Raw genomic sequence first — 22,025 nt, 5'->3', positions numbered from 1 at the left:
TAGCCGCCCTGGAAGTAGCTCTGGTACCATCCATGGTGGATAAGTGTGACGTGAATGTGGGGTGGGGGGAGGCGGCGGTATTTGTTCCCTGCGCAGGATCCAGGCTAAAAGGTGTCCAGACTTGTCTCCCTCCGGGTGTAGCCTTTGTCGGTATTGTTTCAAAGTGTATTTGTCAAGTCAGTCCTAATGTCTGATGTACATCAGCAAACTTTGTGTTCCTCCATAAGAGAGGCGGGCAAGGTGGGTTTGCTTACTGTGCAGTTGTGTCAGTTCCTCCCTTTTTAGGTCAGCCTGGAGTTTTCTATGGACTCCACATGTCAGTCCCATACATGCACCCCTCAGGACTGCTTTAAGGGCCTCCCATTCCGTGGACTACTCTTGGTGGATCCGAAATGTGTTTCAAAGTAGACTGACAGTGACAGCGATAGTGCCTTCTTACCCACTGGGTCCTCCAGTATATCCGTGGGCATCCACCAGGAACTCAAGCTCTGACCGGTATACCCCATCATCACACTTCAACAGATGGGGCCCGATTGGACAGAAAGTGCACCACATGTGTTATATGAACATCATCTAGTTTGGGAAACTCCACCAACAGTACCCTGTCCAATTTACTGTGTGTGTGTTGCAGAGTAGCAACTGTAAACACTCTGTGCAGGATGTTTTAGGTGCCACAGGCCTACTAGCCCTATGTTGGCCATAACTTCCCCCACCCCAGAGCACGGCTATCATGTTGAGCTTTGTGCCTTGTCTGGCGGGAGTCCTGTCTAGATCACGGTCTAAAATCACAGCAAGGGCAAATTGATCTATTGGGTGATCAGGCCCTGAATTGTGAGAAAGAAAGCAGGATCATTGGTATTGGGGGCATATGTGTTTAATATTATTAGATCATGTCCATCTAAAGTGCCCTGAAGCAGGACATACCTAGCCCCTAAATTGGCTCCATATATGTAAGAGCGAAAGGGACTCCTGGAGCCACCCATTTCAAACTGCTCCAAGCATATGTGGAGTAAGCGGTGTGATACACCTGGCCCGCCATTTCTTGGCTAATCTTGTGGCATCTTCCCCATCTAGATGAGTTTCCTGCAGGCATGCAATGTCAATTTTGTGATGCTTGAGGAAGTAGAGAACCCTGTATCTTTTAACGTATATTCCCAAACCTCAGACGGTCCAGGCTAGGACTTTGTAATCACCCCTCATCCCAGGTTTGCATTTGCAACTTGCCTACCCATCGTGTCATTTCCATCTGCTGCTGAAGAACTAAGAACTCATACAAACAAGATAACCCCCCCACCCTCTGACAAAAACAGTGCCACAGTACAATTATCTGAGTCCACCCAGTGCATGGGCCAGGACTAGCACAGCAACCCCACCTGCATAACTGTGACTGTTTAGTGCTCCACATCGAGCAGCCTTCCGGCCAGTCATTCTGAAATGAGTATATCAAGTGTTTCAGAACATACGTCTGCGCCTCCAATCAATATTAACCCATACGCGGACCAGCCCCCAAATGTGCAGGCCGTCTATACTTCCTCTTACCAGGGAGTCCTACGCATATCACATAGAATTCCTGTGAAAGGGGCTCATATTCAACAAGCTCGCTGCTGGTAACCGCTACAATCATGCACGGAACAGGCAGTCACTCAGGGCCTATCACTCCACACGATTATGCACCCAAGAAAACATTGTTCAGTCACTTCCAGGCCCCACCTCTGGAGCAATCATAGTTTCGGGTACAAAGTTCGGCTTCGGGATGGAGGTACCTGTTTCAGCTCCATCAATAAGCAGCTGTAGATCTGAGCCCTTTTCGCTGGCGGGCAGTGCTAAGATGCTTAGCTAAATGGTATTATCCTCACTAATCATTACTTTTCAGGGCCTCGGGAATGAGAGTTAGGGCAAGTCACCCTCGCCTGGCTCCACTGTGAAGGTCGAAGGGTGCGTGTCCCCCAAGTCTGACAACGGTGGGCCCCTAACAGGGAGTTCATAGGTTTGCCTCTGATTTCGAGCCATTCCCAAACGTTATCTGGGCATTACAAAAAATGACATTTTTCCTGGGGTAAGACTTTGAGCTTCGTAGGGTACAGGAGCATATACCTAAGATTGAGAGTCCTCAACTTCTGCTTGATGCTGAGAAATGATTTACACCTCTCTTGTATTGGTTTTGTATAATCTGGGCACATTGCAATTTTCGTGTTCTCGAACAGGGGGGAGGGGGGACTGCCACTAGGAGAATACAGTTTCTGGCGTGCTAATTTAGGATCTTGGCAATGATGGCTTGAGGAGGCCAACAGGGGCCGCACCAGAGCTGTTGTGTGCCCTTTCTACCATGAACAGTTCAGATAATCCCTACGATTTGAGTTCCACCCACATCCAGTTCCCCAAGACTCGTATATTACACAGTAGGGAATGGCACTCTGTATCCTCGGCCCGCTGTCTCAGGTCTGCCATGACAGTAGTCATCTGGGCCACCTAGTGCTTAAGGCCTGCAACTCCTCCCTGCAGTTCAGTTATATTGCCCTCCGCAGATTTAACTTTGTCTGCTACATTCCTTAAATCTGCTCTAAGAAGGTTGACATTTATGAAGACTGCTTCGTTTTTGTGCTCAAGGGACCTGCTAGGTACCAACACCAGAGCAGCTTTGGTCCTGGGAGTCTGGTCACCCTGCTTAAAGACAGGGGGTGACAAGCTTTAATTTAGCGCAGGAGCAAGTGTACTGCGTGGCCCACCACATTGGGACTTTGCCGCCAGTGGAGGGCTGCAATGTCAGCAGTTCTGCCTGTACGCATGCTGCCTCCCCCAACTTCTCAAAGATTGGGGTCTGTCCGGGGTTACATCCCCTGAGCAGCGGGGATTTCAGGACAGTGCGGCAGCTCAGCCCCCATCTTCAGCCATGGCCCAAGTTTCCTTTATCTGGAAGCATTGTCATAGTGCGCTTTGAGGTGAACCCTGGGCAGGTTCTCACTCAGGCCTAAATTTGTGAACAAATCTTACAGCAGTGGGGCCCCCTCTCACCGCTACAGGGCATGTCTGGTCCTAGGCTTGAGGACTGTCAACAGATTCCATATCATGTAGGTGCCGCGTGCTGAAGGGGGCAAAAAGAACAATTGATGGACAGAATGCAGAACAATGTCATATATTCACCCGAGTACAGCCTAAATACATCATTGAAGGGAAGGCAGCGCTCAGGGCCTAGTTGCCCCAGGGTCTGCAGAGGCACCGCTGCCCGGGCAGTGACCAGTCACGCGCAACAGCGGTGTGGGTTGTCCCTACACCCACAAGTCGCAAGACCTTGAGCTCTTTCTCTGTAGCAGGTGAGGGTCCACATCCCTTTCCCCCATCCGCTCCAGATCTCTTTACTAGCCACTTGTGGGCACTCAAGTGTGACTCCCCGGCAGTGCCTGCTCAGTCCTGTGGTTGGCCCAGGGCCCCTCGCCTGTTCCCAGCAGGATACACCAGGCCTATCCAGGGCCTGGGCCCTGTAACATCCTCGGGCAGGATGCTGTGTCATACCATCACCCCAGGCAGGCTCCCCGCTTGCAGCTCCTCTCACATCACACAGAGCTCTCGGGCAGTCGGAGCTCCCTCAGGTGGATCCACTGTTATACCGCTGGGGCCAGCCCTGTGACGTAAGAATGTTGCGGTGCTGCAGCCCATCAGTGCCACTGCACTGTCCCCTTTTGTTGAGGTGCCAGGCCACCACCAAGTCACAGTTCTATGCCCAGTGTGGCTCACGTGGGAGGCTGCACTGTTGCGGTGTAGCCACACGCACCTCAGAGCACCAGGCGTCTTCTAGGTTAGGTGCACAGCTGTGGTGCACAGATCTCCCACTGTCGGAGCCTGTTTAGCCCCCCTCCCACCCACCCCCGGCTAAGGGACCTCCAGCTTTCCAAGTGAATGGTTTCCTGCACAGCAGTTTGCGGAAAGCCGACACGATCCTCAGGCTCCGCTCCAGTAAGACCCGGGCTAGGCTCCACCTCCTCACCATGTTCTCACAGAGGCAGTCTGACCGATTTTCTTATTATATCAGGATTTGGCAGGGTTATTTCTTAAAACTGGCTTTGGAGCTCATGTCCTCTCTCTCATTTGTCCAAGCCATGCTTCCCTGCGCACAGCTTTTGACAGATGTTTTGGGAGGACTTAGGCTCTGCCCATGTTGAACCATAGCTAAATAAAGGTGAAGGCTGACACAGTCAGAATTATTGACTTCCATAAATGGCTATCTGAAGGTAAGTGTGTTTAGTAAGATAAACCCCCATCTTGATTCCAACTGTTAGTATTTGCAATTGAGTGACACTGCAATATTTCTGAAAGTAATTTTCATTATTTTCATATACTTGACTTTTTTCAAATTCCATTTTAATGTAACGTTTTTACTATTTTTTTTACGGTGGAGATAATCCTGTTTTACTACTGCTATTTAAGGTGACCTTTTTCATATTCACTTTCATTGGTAATTGTTTTTTTTTTTTACTTATTCACGGACTTATTTATTTACTGTGTTTGTTAAGCACCTCATGCAACTGGGAGTCACCTTAGAGCGCAGTGGATGAGAAACCATAAAGATTGTACAACAGCTTTCCTGTAGTGCTCCAATGGGAATGCCCTGCTGTAATGAGACTTTGTTACTACAAGCAATTACTGTGGAATAGGATGCAAAAGCCACAAGAAGGATTATGAACTGCCCAAGAACTTTCTACATTTAAGTTTTGGCCGCAAGAAACTGACCAGACTGACATTTGTGGGACATAGGTTTATTTTGAACACATTTTATTGATTTATCTGCAAAAAATCACAGTGCAATAACATTGATTTATGTAACGGTCAGTATGTATCATATAAATATTCTCAGGTTCTCAAATGTGTTATTCATATACAAGTAATCAGTATATATTAAATATCTGCCATGTTTATCCATTCATGCAACATGTTTAAATTGAAACACAATTCAACTGTTAGGTCTCAATAGGGGGTCCATCTGAACGAAGTAGCACAACAACATAATTATTCCTAATTGTATACTTGTTTACACCTCTTGAGACACACCATTCAGGGTTACATGGTATCTTCAGGTCTCCCTATCCATTGTAGAGAAGACTATTACATCCCAAGACCTGGCAAGGTCTGATTTCCACTGCCCTTGTTTCGCTTCTCTAGCTGATAGCAACCCTTTGGAGCCCACCCACTTAATGATATCTCTTTATCAGATATTCAGACCTTGTTGAAACGTTAATAAGTCTTGATCGTCAGTGTGGAAGCAGGCTCCACAATAAAGATTCCTGCAGATGGAACTATCTGCCTTCCAAACCATTTCTATTTGCTTGGCCATCAGGTGAAAAGGTTCAAGCTGGATGACCTTAGCTCCTACAGAGCTTGTTGACCTAAAATTCACGCAATGTAAATGTGTATCACGCACCAAAACTATGGCTATTTACACAAATGACCAGTACTTGTCAATAAACAAAACCACCAGTCTTTCCACAAACAGAATTAGCAATTATCTGTGATTTATGTCTGATATATTTGAGAGGTCACTGAAAGATGAATGAAAGAGTTGAAATTTGATTCAGTGACCCCTATCATTCAGCTAGCACTTTTTCTTTGCTCAGCTCTTGTACTCCAGTTTTTTAAAACACTAAACGATAAGCTGAGACAAAAACAAAGACTAGAACTTAATTACAGGGATCTATGTCAAAGTTTTACTGTTTCACTCATTTACTAATAACACCTTATCTCATGAATTCTTAGAGTGACCTCCTCGGACACATCTCTCTTCTAATGTATCCACATATGTTGAAAGATCATACCATGGCGCAAGAAACCTAAATTGCTTGCTTGTTCGAACCCCTTGCTTAAAAGAATTATACTTTAAGTCAGCACACAGTTTTACCCATAGTAAAAGTAGTGCATACCTGAGCCTGATTCCTCCTGGACTCTCATCCTCTGAATATGCAAGTTGGTAGGCACAAATTCTAATTTTCTGTCAGCTTTTAAACTGCTTGCTTTAAATGACGGACCTAGAATATAAAACAAATGCAACACAAATTCAAAGTCAGTGCCAAAATAGATTGCTTTGGCTTTGCAATACAACATTAATTCAATCTTTTATTTCACACCCTGCCATTTTTTTGCTTTTTTAATCTGACTAAATATCCTTACTAAGTGGAATCTTAGTAACATTGAAATGACTTGAATATCTAACTTAACGTTTCCTACAGAACCCCACCTTTCAGGTGTTTCAAAAACCTTTCTCACTGAAGGACTTTTCGCTGCCGCATGGTGTGCCACAGGGCTCTGCATTGAGCCCAAACGATATTTAATCTTTATATGCGCCACCTAGTAGATATCATCGAGCGTCCCAGCTTTAGTATAGTGTCATACGCAGATGACACGTGGCTTATTATCATTCTGCATGAGGATGAGGGAGCTTCTGCGGCTCGTCTTAGATCCTGCCTTCTTGAGCTAGCAGAGTGGATGGATAACCTCTGCTTTAAGCTCATTGCCAGAAAAACTGAGATTCTCATTATAGGAAAGAAACCACCTATCTGGTCCACCGCATGGTGACCAGACGTACTAGGAACAGTACAGTTTCCCAAAGCAAAAGTGAAGAACTTAGGCATTTGGTTAGTCGCTAACCTATCGTTCGTCAGCCAGATCACCAGATTCGTGGGAAAATGCTTTGGAATCCTAAAAACATTGAGCAAGATCATAGGCTTTCTCCCTGAAGCCGCTAGGAAATCAGTAGTCCTGGCACAAGTCATGTACAGCCTCGACTATTGTACTCTGCTTTTTAAATCGGAGCCTCACAAGGTAGGCTGAGATAGCTCCAGTGGGTGCAGAAAGCAGCAGCACACCTGCTGCTGAACCTCCCAAGTGCTCTCCCACAGTACCAGCCCATGCCAAACTACATTGGCTCCCTCTGAGTAGGAGTGTGTGCTTTAAAGCTATGTGTTTCTGCCATAAAATCTTGAAAGACTAAGGAGTTAGGTCCTGGTGGGGTACGGGGCAGGCTGGACCCTATTAAACCATAAATCACAAAAAAGTGCCTATACCCGACATGCTTAACCAAAATTATTTATATGGAAGGGACTAGCGCAGTGTATGAGTTTGACCTGATATTTTTATTTATACCTATTTACTTTATCAAATTTTTCTAAACCTTTTTCAAAATTTCACCAAAAAGTAAAATACATTCATAATATTTACATTACAATACATGACTATTTACAACCACATATTTACAAAGTTCATACATTCCACAAACAAAACTTTTTACAAGTACACATGAAAGATTTATAATTTCATTAAATCGAATCAATCACAATCAAAGTAAAAAGGCGAAGTCAAAACAAAGGAGCAAAGCCAAAAGATGGAAAAAACTTATAAATCAGCCTTGACTGATTCAAAAACTCTTAATTATATTGCTTGCTCCTTCTGGTGTGCAGACGCGTTTCTAGTCCAGGGAAACAATTTCCCGGACTGTCATCAGGGCTTTGTCAGTTTTCTGTAGAGAATGCAGAAAGACATTTAAGATTTATTACTAGATTGCTACCTACTCCTATATCATGTTTTGCACAGATCATTTTCTGAAAGAAGTACCTGTCTTTAGTTGGTCATTACCCTTGAAGGTCAACAAAACGAAAAAAAGGCTTCAAGTCAGCCTATTTTATTCGAAGAGAGACCGTTTCGAACAACGGGGCGTTATCTCATTATCTGCAATGAGAGAAAAGTTGTTTTTAGGGTTGGGATCAGGTTTTATTGAGAAATTCAAAAGGGGGATCCCCTGTTATGCTCATACCTTTTACACAGAGCTTAAGGTGATGGACGTCGCCGTCAGGCGGTGTTGTATTGTAATTTCACTCGAAGATTCTAACAAAAAGAATGCGGGCGTATATTAAAGGTGCATGCTTCCAACCATGTGTGGGGCATTGTCTTGAATCAATATACTGTCTATCATACCTTTTACTTGTGCATGAAGTCGATATTCAAAATGCAGCATGCAAATTTTCTTTTATTTCATTGCCGCGTGTGCCCAGTACAATCTGAAGCGGAAAACACTTCTATAAGAATATCGCACCATAAACACGATAATTGAAGCAAGTTTAAAGTGTGTACCACGACATACCTGCTTGTATGATGGCACCTCACTCACCTTGACTGGCCGCTTTTCTTTTACTATATTAACTCCGTAGGATAGTAGGGTCTGCAATCCTATGATCACCCCAGATTTTTGCTTTTTGCTTCACTGGATTACGACTTCTCTGGCTGTGGGCCTGCTAATCAGACCCACAGCCTTGCTGTTCTCCCACTAAATTGACACATGTACCTTAGTTGCATTTACCAATTGGTACTGGGCCACCTTATCAGACCCTGTAACTCAGGGCATAGGTGTACCCAGGGCCTACCAGGGGCTGCAGCATGTATTATGCCACCCCTGGCTGGCCATCTAAATCTGACACAACTGGCTGCACGACAGCTGGGGCAAGGTGGTGTAATCACCCTTTGCTTTAGATATAGTATACCTATATCTAACCCTAAAATGGACACACAGATTCCTATCAGTCACTCCTATGGCAGGCCTTGACAATCCTGAAGGCAGAGTGCTTGGAATCGTGTGAGATGGTGCTCTGGCATGAGCTGAGTCCGGTTGCAGCTTGCGGAACCAAGTCCTAATAGCTGTTCCATGATAACGCATACCATATACTCTTAAGTGCATTATAATCCTCGCGGTTATATGCTATCTTTGGTATCGCTTTATCAAAACATGTTGAGTAAGGTGTCATACGAATTGGAATACTAACCCCTCGCCAATTCTGGCGACGGGGTTAGCATTCCACCCTTGTAGAGGGACACGACATGTATGTAACTGTGAACCCCGGTTAAAGTTAACTCAAGCCTCAGCATCACAAAATGGATGCTGCCACCACAGACACAGGTCTGACCCCCTGCAGCTGGGAGTCCTTCCAGCGAGGGGAGCTTGGACAAAGGGTTTCCTGTCAGGGGCGGTGCTAGCACCATCCCAGACAGAGTTTTGTGTATCCTGGGTAGGCAGGGCTTTGGAGGAAGGTGACTGCAAGTGGCACCCCGGTGCTCACTATGCATCTGCCGGCTAGAACCAGTTCCAGGGGCACACCAGCCCCTGAGCTGGGGAAAGTCCTGCATGGGAGAGGGGTGTAACCACCCCCCTTCCTGGCCCCACCCATGGGCAGGACCTAGTCGCGTGCCAGCCCCTTTTCCTAGTATAAAGATAGGAGCGGGCCCCCTTCCAAATTAGATCATCTTTGAATCCTGAAACTACTTTCTACGAAAGGAACTCTCGAATTCTTCTCAAGATTTCTCCCTTGTGACTAAGGAGTAGTCACCCTGCACCCGCAGGCACCATCCAAGAACACTGCGGTTTGCTGCACGTCCTTCCTCCGGAATCCGACTGACCAGCACGACGAGACCCGGCTTCCCTGGCACCTCTGACCTCTACCCACATCGTCAGCTCAGCTGAGATCCGTGGGTGCGACGAGACCTCGAGGGACCGGCCATCTTCAAGACTGCACGACTCTTGCCCAGCACGACCGCCGAGGGATCCTTGAGTGAGTGCTTTGGGGTCCGAGAAGCCCCAACCCTGAGCAGCTCCAGCACCAAAGTTCAGCCCTCCAGCATCCACCAGATCTGCGTGGGGCCCTTCTGCTTTTTGCTGCTCACTGCGTTGTCTGGCTACTAGCCCGCTGGCTTGTGGCCTTCCCGACGACGAACGACGACATCAACACTGCTGGTCTGGTTGCTCCAGACTGGCCCTTGCTCCCCTCCAACAGAGGAGCACCCCGGACCCTCCTGGTCCACTCCAGACGCCATTTTGAGTCCACCGCGTGGGCTTGCATTTGCCAAGACTTGTTGCCCCAATCCTGGGTCCAGCGACGTCGACAGCAGATACCATCGTGGGACAGCTCGCACCTCCATCCTGGTCGCCGACAACGCCTCCTGGTCCGTGAGACTACAGAGCCCAGCGTCGCCCACTCACCTGGTTGAGGTGACTCCATCCGGTGCCATCCTGGTGCCCATCTAATCACTGGCTAGTGATTCAGAACTTGGTCCCCTCTGCTTACAGGTGTCTTCCATCTCCGATCCAGGCTTGGATTCATCCGAATCTCTTCACTGGTCGCCTGCCAGCAACTTCTTCTTTCAGGCTCCTGGTTCGTCAACGAGGGTTTCCGACGACACTTGAACCCTATGCAGCCGCAGCCCCTGGGCTAGGTAAACCGAGTACCCCGGTGCTCCAGCGTAGAACAACTCTCTAAGTGCCTAGATCCACTTTCGTTTTTGACCTACCTAGTCGGGTTCGCCCGAGAACACTAACTTTGCATTTACTAGTATCCATAGACTTTGTCCCGCATCCCGCGTGAGAGTGCACACTCTGCACCCGAGTCCCCTAGGCCTCCTGCTAGTAATCTGAAGGTTCAGTAGTCCAGTCCTAGCGATTCCAAACCCTATGAGATTAGTACTTACCTGCTAGTAATTTCGCATGCAAGTGAAGGGGACTGACATGGGATGCCCTTATGCCCTTATGCACCGGAAATGGCGGTCCTCTTCATGGCACAATATGAGGAAAAGTATGTGGAAACAAATAAACCATTCAAAAACCACATAAAGCAATGGTGGCGCTATATAGATGACATCTGGATCCTGTGGCAGGGGAGCCAGGTGGATCTATTGGCGTTCCATGGGTGGCTAAATGCCAGACATACGGACATTACGTTTTCTATTGAACACAGTACAATCCGCATGACCTTTCTTGATGTGGAACTAATACGTGATGGAGGACAGCCTAAATCATCTTTGTACAAAAAAGAGACGGACAAGAACACGATCTTGCACCACAGGAGCTATCATCCGAGGAGCCTAAAAGCAAATCTCCCGTATGGCCAGCTGCTAAGAATAAGGCGTAATTGCACTGAGATTAGCGATTATGACGATCATGCCAAGACTTTTTGCAGGGAAATGATACATAGAGGATACCCTAAAAAATTATTGAAGCACTCCTCTAAAAGGGCACGGTTCACTCCACGTGAATTCCTGCTAGAAATCAAACCAAAGAAAGAACTAGACAGATTGGTCTGCGTTACCAAGTGTAGCCCAGACATACATAAAATGAGACAGGCTGTACTCAATAACTGGCACCTCTTAGAAGGACTAGAATGTGCATTTCCGCGACCAATTTTTGCATAAAAAACGAATTTGAGTATAGGCCAACAGATTGTAAGGGCCGATAACACTCCCCCTAATAAATAAAAAACGATCTACTTGCCCAGTGGAATATGAAATCTGTGAAAGGCCACCACAAATGTGGGAATTGTGTGGCTTGTCCTAATACCATTGTTGGTAAAGAATTTGAACATTGTGGAACCAAGTGGAAACATCATATGTTTACAAACTGCAGGACAAGAAATGTCGTATACATGGTAGAATGCCCGTGTAGAAAAATCTATATTGGTAAAACAAACCAACAGGTTAATCTAAGGATTAGCCAACACCGATCGCGAATTAAGAAAAAAGTCAGGTCTGCCCCTATAGTTGAGCACTTTGTGGAGAAAAACCATAGTAAAAACGATTTTAAATGGTCTGTCCTTTTTTCAATAACTCAAGAAAAGAGACCGATGGACGTTGACCGAGCATTATTGCAAAAGGAGGCATATCTAATCCTAAAGTTTAATTGTACACTGACGGGACTTAATAACCTGACAGAATTATCAAGAATTTAAAAATGTAATAAAGTTTTTAGTCACAATTTGCGTTTGTCACTTGCATTGATTGTCTATGGCCGGTGCATGAACCTATGGAACAAATATCTATGGGTGTTCACCCATGATGACTGCGCAATGAATTGTAAACTACATGACCCAGAATTCATCCTTTTGGAGTTTTTTAATAATTAAAAGATTAGGAGGTGCGGGCATAATTAGGTAAAAACCATAGCTCAGAAACATCAAAACTGACTATGCAGAATGCTTGGATAATCTCCGTACGATTTATTGAGGTGTTCCCTAATGTTTGTGTTAAACAAACTACATGGACTATAACTCTGAGCAAGAGATCACATGATATGAACTAGGTATTCCAAAATGGCTGCTCCAGTAGAAGTGTAGGAGGATTGATGTCTGAGAATACGAGTGGTAGCAGCAGGTAAGCCATGGCTTTGACGGCTTTTAGGTCCCCAAAATGAACAATAAGCACGCCAGAATATAATTCCCCCTTTCAATCATTTTTAGGGTCGAGTTAATATAGTAAAAGAAAATCGGCAGTCAAGGTGAGGGAGGTGCCAGCATACAAGCAGGCATGTCGTGGTACACACTTTAAACTTGCTTCAATTATCGTGTTTATGGTGCGATATTCTTATAGAAGTGTTTTCCGCTTCAGATTGTACTCAGCACACGCGGCAATGAAATAAAAGAAAATTTGCTTGCTGCATTTTGAATATCGACTTCATGCACAAGTAAAGGTATGATAGACAGTATATTGATTCAAGACAATGCCCCAAACATGGTTGGAAGCATGCTCCTTTAATATAAGCCTGCATTCTTCTTGTTAGAATCTTCGAGTGAAATTACAAATCAACACCTCCTGACGGCGACGTCCATCACCTTGAGCTCTGTGTAAAAGGTATGAACAGAACAGGGGATCCCCCTTTTGAATTTCTCAATAAAACCTGATCCCAACCCTAAAAATAACTTTTCTCTCATTGCAGATAATGAGATAACGCCCCGTTGTTCGAAACGGTCTCTCTTCGAATAAAATAGGCTGACTTGAAGCCTTTTTTCATTTTGTTGACCTTCAAGGGTAATGAGCAACTAAAGACAGGTACTTCCTTCAGAAAATGAATTGTGCAAAACATGATATAGGAGTAGGTAGCAATCTAGTAATAAATCTTAAATGTCTTTCTGCATTCTCTACAGAAAACTGACAAAGCCCTGATGACAGTCCGGGAACTGGTTTCCCTGGTCTAGAAACGCGTCGGCACACCAGAAGGAGCAAGCAATATCATTAAGAGTTTTTGAATCAGTCAAGGCTGATTTATAAGTTAATTCTATATTTTGGCTTTGCTCCTTTGTTTTGACTTTGTCTTTTTCCTTTGATTGTGATTGATTCGATTTAATGAAATTATAAATCTTTCATGTGTATTTGTAAGAAGTTTTGTTTGTGGAATGTATGAAATTTGTAAATATGTGGTTGTAAATAGTCATGTATTGTAATGTAAATATTATGAATGTATTTTCTTTTTTGGTGACATTTTGAAAAAGGTATAGAAAAATTTGATAAAGTAAATAGGTATAAATAAAAATACCAGGTTAAACTCATACACTGCGCTTGTCCCTTCCATATAAATAATTTTGGTTAAGCATGTCGGGTGTAGGCACTTTTTTGTGATTTACGATAAAATCTTGAATGGCAAAAGACCTCAATACTTACATTCTCTGGTGAAGCCTTATCGACCCAGCAGAAGTCTTAGGTCTGCAGGAGCCACATTCACCATGATCCCCATCGTGAAAAAAGCACTCATGGGAGGACGCTTCTTCAGCTTTCAAGTCACCAAAATGTGGATCACCCTGCCTCTTGGATCTGAGACAGGAATGCTCAGAATTCTTTTTTCGTAAGAAACTTAAAACATGGCTTTTTTGGCAGATTTTGGGCCTGTTGAGTGTGTATATAGGTGAGTCCTTAGCATGAGGACACTCCGGATGGAGTAACCAAGCACTTTATATATTACCTAATGAACAAGTTACTTACCTTAGGTAACACATTATCTGGTAGAGACTAGCTGCACATTCCTTGCCTTTGAACTGCCCGGGCATCAGTCTGAATCTGGAAACTTATGTGAGCAGTACCCCTGTGTGCCATTGCGTGGCTCTGTTCGATTCTGTGTGGTGTCATTAGCATTGTTGATTCCGGATGGAACGTTGCAGACACCTATATAGGCACCACCCAGGTATACGTAGACGCCAGTAAGTTTTCACAACTTTCCATTCCAGAAGCGTAGAGCCAAGAAGTGAACTGACTAGTGTCTGTCCAAACCAGGGCACTGAAAAGGAAGCAACCCTAGCCATAAAAATTGGTTTGCAGAGCGGGGAGGCATGGTTGGGATGCAAGGAATCTGCAGATAGATATTTTCTTTACCAGATAATGAACTACCGAAGGAAAGAAACTTCCTCATCTGATAAAAACTTCTAGCTGAAGATTCCTTACCTATGAATAGATACCCCAGCCATAGCATCCAGTCCGTGGGCTGTGGACAAATTGACTAAACTAAGAAGTCCTGCAGGAGTGAACAGGCGAAATGCCCATCTCTGCGGACCTGACTGTCCAGGCAGTAGCGCTTGGCAAATGTGTGCAGGGACGCTAACGTTGCTGCCTGGAAGTTGTCCAGGACTGGAATACCACAAGCCAACGCTGTGGTCGCAGCTTTTCCTCCCATGGAATGGGCCCTTAACCCCTCAGGAGGATGCTTTTTAGCCAGGGCATAGCAGATCTTGACACAGAGAACAACCCAGTGCGAAATGGTTGGTCCTGAACTGCCCGACCTTTTTTAGCTCCTACATAGCCCACCAAGAGTTGGTCTTCCACCTGGAACTCTTTTGTGCGGTCAAGGTAGAACGACAACTCTTTGTTTGGGTCACTTCTCCTCTTTAGAGGGATGCGGAGGAGCATAAAAATTGGGTAGGGTGACAGCTTGACCCAAATGGAATAGGGACATCACCTTAGGCAGGAAGGAGGCCAAGGTACAAAGCACTACCTTATCCGGCAATACCATATGTTAGGGAGGCTTGGATGATAAAGCCTGCAACTCCCTCAATCTCCTGGCAAATGTTATCACCAATAGAAAGGCTGTATTGATTGTAAGCAGCCAGAGGGGACAACTGTGAAGCTCAAAGGGGGCACACATGAGATAAGTGATGACCGGGTTCAGATCCCACTGAGGCATTATGAAAGGCATAGAGGGAAAAATATGTACATGGAACCTATTTACAATAGGGGATTCAATAAAGAGGGTTGGTCAGGCAGCAACAGGAGAGTGGACAGAGCAGAAAGATAACCTTTAAGAGTGCCCAGAGCAGAGCCCTGCTGGGCAAGGGAAAGAATATTAGAAAGCGAGGCAGAAAGAGGGTCAATAGACTTTTCTGTACAATACATTACAATATTTTGCCAACGGCAGGCGTATACCGTATTGGTGGAGGGCCGCCTGGCCGCCAAGATAACTTTGTGAACAAGGTCAAAAGCTGTCAACGCTCAATCTCCAAACAAGGAGGAAGAGAGTTGAAAGGTTCGGGTTGAGAGCCCTCTCCTGCTGCTGCAACAGAAGATCCTCCCGAAGAGGCAACCTGATTGGAAGATCAATGCCCATTTTCAGAAGGTTGGGATACCAAACTCTGTTCCCAGTCCGGAGCCACAAGAATAACTTGAGAACTCTGCGCGTAAGTGGTATAGGTGGAAAGGTGTACAGGAGACCTGAGCTCCACTTGCGACGAAAAGCGACGCAGAGAGATACACGCTTTGGAAACTCCAATACGACATTGCACTTTCTCTTCATAGGTGAACAGATCTTACTAAGGCTTTCCCCACTGCTGAAAGAGAACTTGCACCACTTCTAACAGGAGACACCATTAGTGATCTACTAGGCATCAACGGCTGAGTTCATCCACCCTGGCATTCAGAGAACCTGCCAGATGTTAAACCACCAGGGTTATACCCTGCTGCTCCAGCCATGTAGGGCCTCTTGGTAAAGGGTCCATGACTCCAGCCGCCCTGCTTGCTGCAGTACCACATGGTGGTGTGGTCTGTGAGCTCTAGCACCAACTTCCCCTTGACCAAGGGAAGATATGCTTTCAATGCTAGTCAGATTGCTCGGACCTCCAACAGGTTGTTGTGGAATCCAGATTCTGCAGGAGACCAGCATCTCCAGATTCGGGCAGAGACCAGCATCCTCTGATCTCCACCTCTTCCAGATGGCCACCCCATATCAGGAGTGACGCATCTAGCACTATTGTGAGATCTGGATGGGGAAGGGAGAAAGGTCTGCCGCTGACACGATCACTGTTAGTTAGCCACCACTGCAGGTCCTTTGCAGTTCCCTCTGAGATATGGGCCATGTCAGAGAAATTCCAATGCTGCTGCGCCCACTGGAACTTCAAGTCCCACTGCAAAAACTGCATATGCCACGGCCATCACTTTGGTGAACACCAAGGGGCGCTGGTAAGGCATAAGGAAAGCACAGTCAACTGAAAGGCTCGTGGACTACCTTGAACCACAGGTAACGTCTGTGGGCAGGCAGGATAGAGAAGTGAAAAAATGCATCCCGCAAGTCTAATGCTAACAGTCAGTCTCCTAGGTCGAGGGCAGACAAGACCTGAGCCAAAGTGAGCCTCTTGAATATCTGATTTTTGAGGAAGAGATTGACGGTTCTGAAGTCAAGAATAGGATGAAGACCTTTGTTCTATTTGGGTATCAGAAAGTAGCAGGAATAATAACTACTGCCTACTTTTGATATCAGAACCCTTTCTATAACCACCCAGAAGAGCTGTAACTTCTTCTTGGAGCAAGATAAGATGATACTCCACCAGTCGTTCGTGAGATGGAGGTAAAGGAGGAGGAAAAGATTGGAAAGGAAGGGTGTAACCCTTCCAGATGATCTGCGAGACCCATCTGTCCGATGTTATGGACTGCTAGTGGAGGAGATGATGTTGGATTCTCCCTCCAACTGGACACCCATGGTCTTGCAGAACCAACCTAGGAGGACTTAGAGGTTGCAGCTTCAAGGGGTTGGTGGCAGATGACTTCTGGCTACCATCCCCACGAGTTAGGAATGCACACATCCTCGTCCTAGCACAACTTGGGAAACCTGCCATAACCACGAAAGGCACACTGGGGCCGAGGGGTCACTGAGAGGCCCAAGGACTTGGCCATAGCTTGCGAGTCCTTAAAGCGCTTAAGAGCGGAGTCTGCCTTCTCTCTAAAAATACTAGTCCCATAGAAGGGCATGTCAATGATGGTAGCCTGGACATCCATCAAAAAGCCAGATGTTTTCATCCAGTCATGGTGTTGCAAGGCCACCGTCGATGACAGCACTCTGCCCAGTGAGTCAGTGGTATCAAGGCCAAACCTCATGGTGAACTTTGCTGCCTCTCTCGTGTCTTTTACTGCTTGGGACAGGATGGCCTGGGCCTCCTCTGGGACCTGTGGCAGCACTTGCGCAATTGTTTCCCATTGGGTATCAGCCCAAAGGACATGCAGTGTTCACTGACCACAATGCCAGGCTGGCGGAAGAAAACATAATCTTCCCAAGTGCGTCCAGCCTCTTGGATTCCGTGTGCGGGGGAGCAGCAGGGATCGCGCCATGGGAAGTTGAGGCTTGGGCTACCAAGCTCTCGGGGTAGGGAGTTGGCCGAGGAAACTAGGATCACCCGGAGCAGGGCGATGGTAGCAGGCAATTGTACTACTCACAGGAGCCCCTGTGATAGGCGTGGACCAAGTTCCTAGAAGGACATCAGTCAGTACCTTGTTAGAGGGCAATAGGGGTTCGGAGGAGGAAGCTTCAGGTTGAAGCACCTCGGTCAAGAGTTTAGTCTTGACTGCCACAGAGGGAAGTGTGAGGTGAAGGACCTTCGCTGCCTTCTTCACCACCATTTCATAACATCCTCCCTCCTTTGTAGCCACAGTAGGTGGAGAAATCTTACCAGATCTGGAGAGGTTTCCAGTCCATTGGCCTCTTCTAGATCCTCATACCAGTCCAAATTCTCATTAGAGGTGCAATACTGGTGTTCTAAAGGGCCCACTGACCCCTCCCAGTCGTTCCCATGCCTGTATGGGACCGGCGCCGGAGAAGATCGCATTGCCATGACCGGCGCCGTTCCAGATCGGATCCATGAGATGCCATCGAAGCCGAAGCCAGGGCCATTGGCGCGGTACCTGATGAAGCCTCTTCCGACACCACAGAGCCCAAAGATGCACCGGAAGGGTTGGCACGTCTGAAGGTCGGCGCATGGCCTCGTAAAACTCTTTCATTTGAGGGGGGTTGCTCCAGCTCCTGGAAACGAGGGAAGGTGCCGAATCAGACCTGGAAACTGCTCTGCAGAACGTGCCTGGAACATCAATGTTCCCCATTCATCTTGTCATTTCTCGATGGTCAAGGTGAAGTCGAAGTCCATCTAGACTTCTTTTTTTTGTGCTTCTTCTCCGAGTGTTCTGAGGTCCTCAAGTGCAATGAAGAAGATCTGGGGCTCCTGGAAGGGTCCTGAAACCTTCTCTTCCTTGTTCGGTACTTAGACCTCTTTGGAGTCGCGCTAGATGGCGTAGACTGCTGGGCACCAAGCAGCTTTAGGGACTGCTCCCTCAAAGCACGACTTTGGGTCGTGGTTATGCTTGAGACACCATAAGCACACAAGGTGTGGGTCAGTAACCACCATGGTGCAGTGACACGGGTCTACCTTTCTAGAGGTCAACCCTCGGCAACATCTTTGTACAAAACATCGAAAAAGGTTGGTCAAAAAGAGACAGAGGGGTAGCTCTTCACTGGATCAGCGCTTACTGGCGCATAAAGAACTGACGTCCGCACCTAGGTGGCGCCTATATAGGTGAGTGCGATGTCACATCCGGCGTCAACGGCCGATACAACTGAACTGAGCCATCCGACTGCACACAGGGGTACTGATCACATAAACATTTCTGGATCCAGACTGACTTCTTGGAAATTCAAACGTAAGGCATCTGAAGCTAGAAGTCTCTATCAGATATTATTAAAGTCTTTATTAGCTTTCAGTAAATAAATTAAAATGCTTCAGAATTGAATTTTTAAAAAAAGGCAGCCTTTCTTATCTGTTTAAGGAAAGATACCTGAAGCCTAGAAAGAAGAAAATGGGAAGGTCACAGTTTGCCATGAAGCAGTATAGTACACTGCCCTGCTGCTGCTTAGCAAGCAGCATTTTGGGGTCTCCACTCCAAGGCTGGTGCTGAGCACAGAAAGCAGAAAACTTGAGTAAAATACCCTGCATCGCATAAAGATTCTCTTTGAAGGCTAAACATAGCTGGGAACCTTGACAGCAGAATCAAATTGAAGCATGAGTGCAAAAGCAGTCAAGAGTTGGGCCTTAATGTTGGAAGAAAGAATTTTGTAAGACTACAGTATTATACCATGTCCTAGTACATCACAAAACATGTGGGAGAAAGTGAAAGCAGTAGAATTGCTCTGCAGTGGATCTTCCTTCTCAGAAATAACAGGTGGGGCAAACGAAGTGCCAGGGAGAGTAAGCACAGAGAGGTACTGTGGGCTCCACAGAGAAGCCTTACTCTGTCAGTGACACTGCAACTTAGAAATTACACTGATAGGTTTGTCCAAGGTTTGAGACACTGGTAGGTTTGGACATTTCTTTTTCATCCGGAGGGATCCCGCAGTGGGCGAGGGGAATATTAGTACACTTATGGCTGCACAGGCAAACTGTGCAGTATACTGCTACCTCTCCCAGCAACAGTTTGTTGGGGAACCGACTTATTAGTTGTAGGCACACTGCAGACTAATATTATGGAGCACTGGGCTTACCCAAGAGATAGTAATGATAAAGTGGCAGATACTAACAGAGCATGGTACATGTTGGGGATGCAAGCATGTATCTCAACGTTGTGCTCACTGCACCCACAGTTACCAGATATTCATGCCCTACCCATTACTGGGAAGCACAGCTCTAACAGTCACTAGCTAGCCATAATATGGCGATGATTATGTATGATCTATACTAAGAAGAATGGTTAATCATTCAGGATAAATATAAGACAAGAGGACACAAACACACTATGTAGGATTATTTTAGTGCACAAACCTGCCACATGTCTATGTACTGCAGACATAGGATACTGCAGGTCAAATATTTACGTTGGTTATACTACACAGTTACAATGCTGCGTAAAATGGACAACAATGTATCTCATGATTGTAGGAGATGCTGTTGCCCTGAAGCTGGTCTCCTGCATGTAGTGTGGGACTGTCCACAAATTCAAGGAGGAGGCGACTGAAGTAATTTCCGTCGAAGTGGAAGTGCTTCCAAGGTGAAGTTGTTTGGTTATGTTGGGAAAATTGCCCAAAAATATTAGATGGCAAAGGACGTTTTGCTCATGCTGACAAGAAGGGAGGTAGCTATGAACTCGTTAAAGGGCTTACTGTTAAACAAGCACTGCCAAAGCACATACGCCTGCCATTGGCCGCTAGTCTTTTGGCAATTCCTGTTTTGTTTTGTCATGGTTTCGCAATACTTTATTGTTCAGGATGCTGCTGAGCACTCATCAAATCCAAAAAAAACTGGTCCTGAATACCACTAATAGGATCTGTACATAAGGGAAAAGATGAATGCGGCACAGAGAATTCACAGTGAGTAGAACCTGGACTTGCTGACGATAAGGATACCTGTGCCTCTAACAGGGCTCTTGTTGTGGGGGTTGAGATAGTCCTTGGAAACGGATGAAGTTGATTTTCCCTTCATAAACAAGGGCTATTCCTTGACCGTACTCAGGTTTGAATCCACCTCTATAGTAACCTTTGCTCACGTCTCATTATTTTGACCTCCAGTCTTAGTGGAGGAGTCTACTAAGCCTTTCACTGCCAAATCTGGCACCATATACTGATTGTCATTCTGAGCCTCTTTCTTGCTTCCATTCTGATTACTAAATGAACAAACCATAGAGCCGTCTTGCATCATAGAACCAACTCTCAGCTGGAGACTGAGACTAGCCCGGGCAGAGGCTGAATGTGATTGCAGGGTGCGTCATTTAGCTCTTTGGGCCAGAGTGAGAGAGGAGTTCACAGCACAACCAGCGTTAATTGCAGTGGCGGATCCTCCATGGGGGCGTTTGGGCGCCGCCCCACTGCTTTCTCGCCGTGCGAGAAGGCAGAAACAAATAGTAGAGAACTACCATTTGTTTCTGCCTTCTCGCACGGCGAGAAAGCAGAAGTTCCTTCTTGAGAGAGTGGGAAGGGTTACTCGAGGGCAGGGGGGAGTGGCTTGCCCCACTGTTGTTAATACTGTCTGTTTGGGCAGCCTGAGAGGCTGTTCAAACAGACAGTATTAACTGTATTAATAACAGCGGGCAAGCCGCTCCCCCCTGCCCTCGAGTAACCACTCCCACTCTACTGTTCTCTGTATGCTGAAGCATACAGAGAAATGACGTGGTGTTGGGGCAGCCGGCCGAACCAATCACAGCGCTGTGCTGTGGTGGAGGGAAGGGAGGCTGCCTGGCTTCCTGCGTGATGAGTAGAACAGGAGGGCAGGAGTCGGGACGTCTGGAGTCGGAACTAACTTGAAGGGGCCAGCGGGAAGGTAAGGTAAGTTAAGTTTATTGACTTTGTTGTTTTATTATTTTATTTAAAATTATCCCGCTCCCCCCCATCCCTCCCATCCCTCCCCTCAGCAGTGCGACAGCACCATTTCTACCCCCAATCCCCACCCGTATTGCCGGCTGCGACTGTTTGTGTGGTAAAATTGACAAATTCACTAACAGGGGCTCACATGTATTGAAAGTGTCTCCTTCCCGTAGGTCTCTCTCTGGTAAAGAGCTTGTGACATTTTACTGTGAGGAATGTGAAAGCTCTAGAGCGGCACATAGATGTCTTGACTACCTCCCGGCATCATTCACACGAGCACGCACATCGCACTCCCTTCTTGCACCATATCCAGGGATAAACGGATGAAGGCTTGAGATCACCTCTCAATCCTCTGCTCTGTACGTCACTAGACCGCCCAGCCCATAGGAATTGCAATAATAATGCTTACACTTTTTTGGCATTAGTAATAAAATATTGCCAACATGATAATTCCCTCGGTTCCTAGGTGCGCACATTGCAAAGGAAAAAGTTCAGACCTATTGTGGAGAATCAAGGTCCTTGTTCACAGTAAGACCGTGTCTGTGTACGGAGTGTGAATTGCTGTGTTTAAGGCTTCAAGTTTTCCGTGTTTTTGTTGCTGCGATTTACATATAAATATATACAGAAAATAATGTGTGCCATG

At 46.3% G+C, this 22,025-nt stretch overlaps 1 protein-coding gene across 5 annotated transcripts in view; it reads right to left on the bottom strand.

Annotated features, from left to right (window-relative positions):
• INPP4A (inositol polyphosphate-4-phosphatase type I A) overlaps positions 1-22,025 on the bottom strand; it is a 1,119,411-nt gene that overhangs the window by 298,352 nt on the left and 799,034 nt on the right. For all 5 annotated transcript variants that reach the window (XM_086934219.1, XM_086934220.1, XM_086934221.1 and 2 more), the window contains one exon: positions 5,910-6,014. In XM_086934219.1, the coding sequence (XP_086790345.1) occupies positions 5,910-6,014 (105 nt within the window). The remainder of the gene's footprint in view (positions 1-5,909; positions 6,015-22,025) is intronic.

Source organism: Lissotriton vulgaris, chromosome 8 (assembly GCF_964263255.1).
Source record: "Lissotriton vulgaris chromosome 8, aLisVul1.2, whole genome shotgun sequence".
Taxonomy (NCBI): Eukaryota; Metazoa; Chordata; class Amphibia; order Caudata; family Salamandridae; genus Lissotriton; species Lissotriton vulgaris.
The sequence above is the reverse complement of the archived record's forward strand: the minus strand, read 5'-3'. Positions and strand labels throughout refer to the sequence as shown.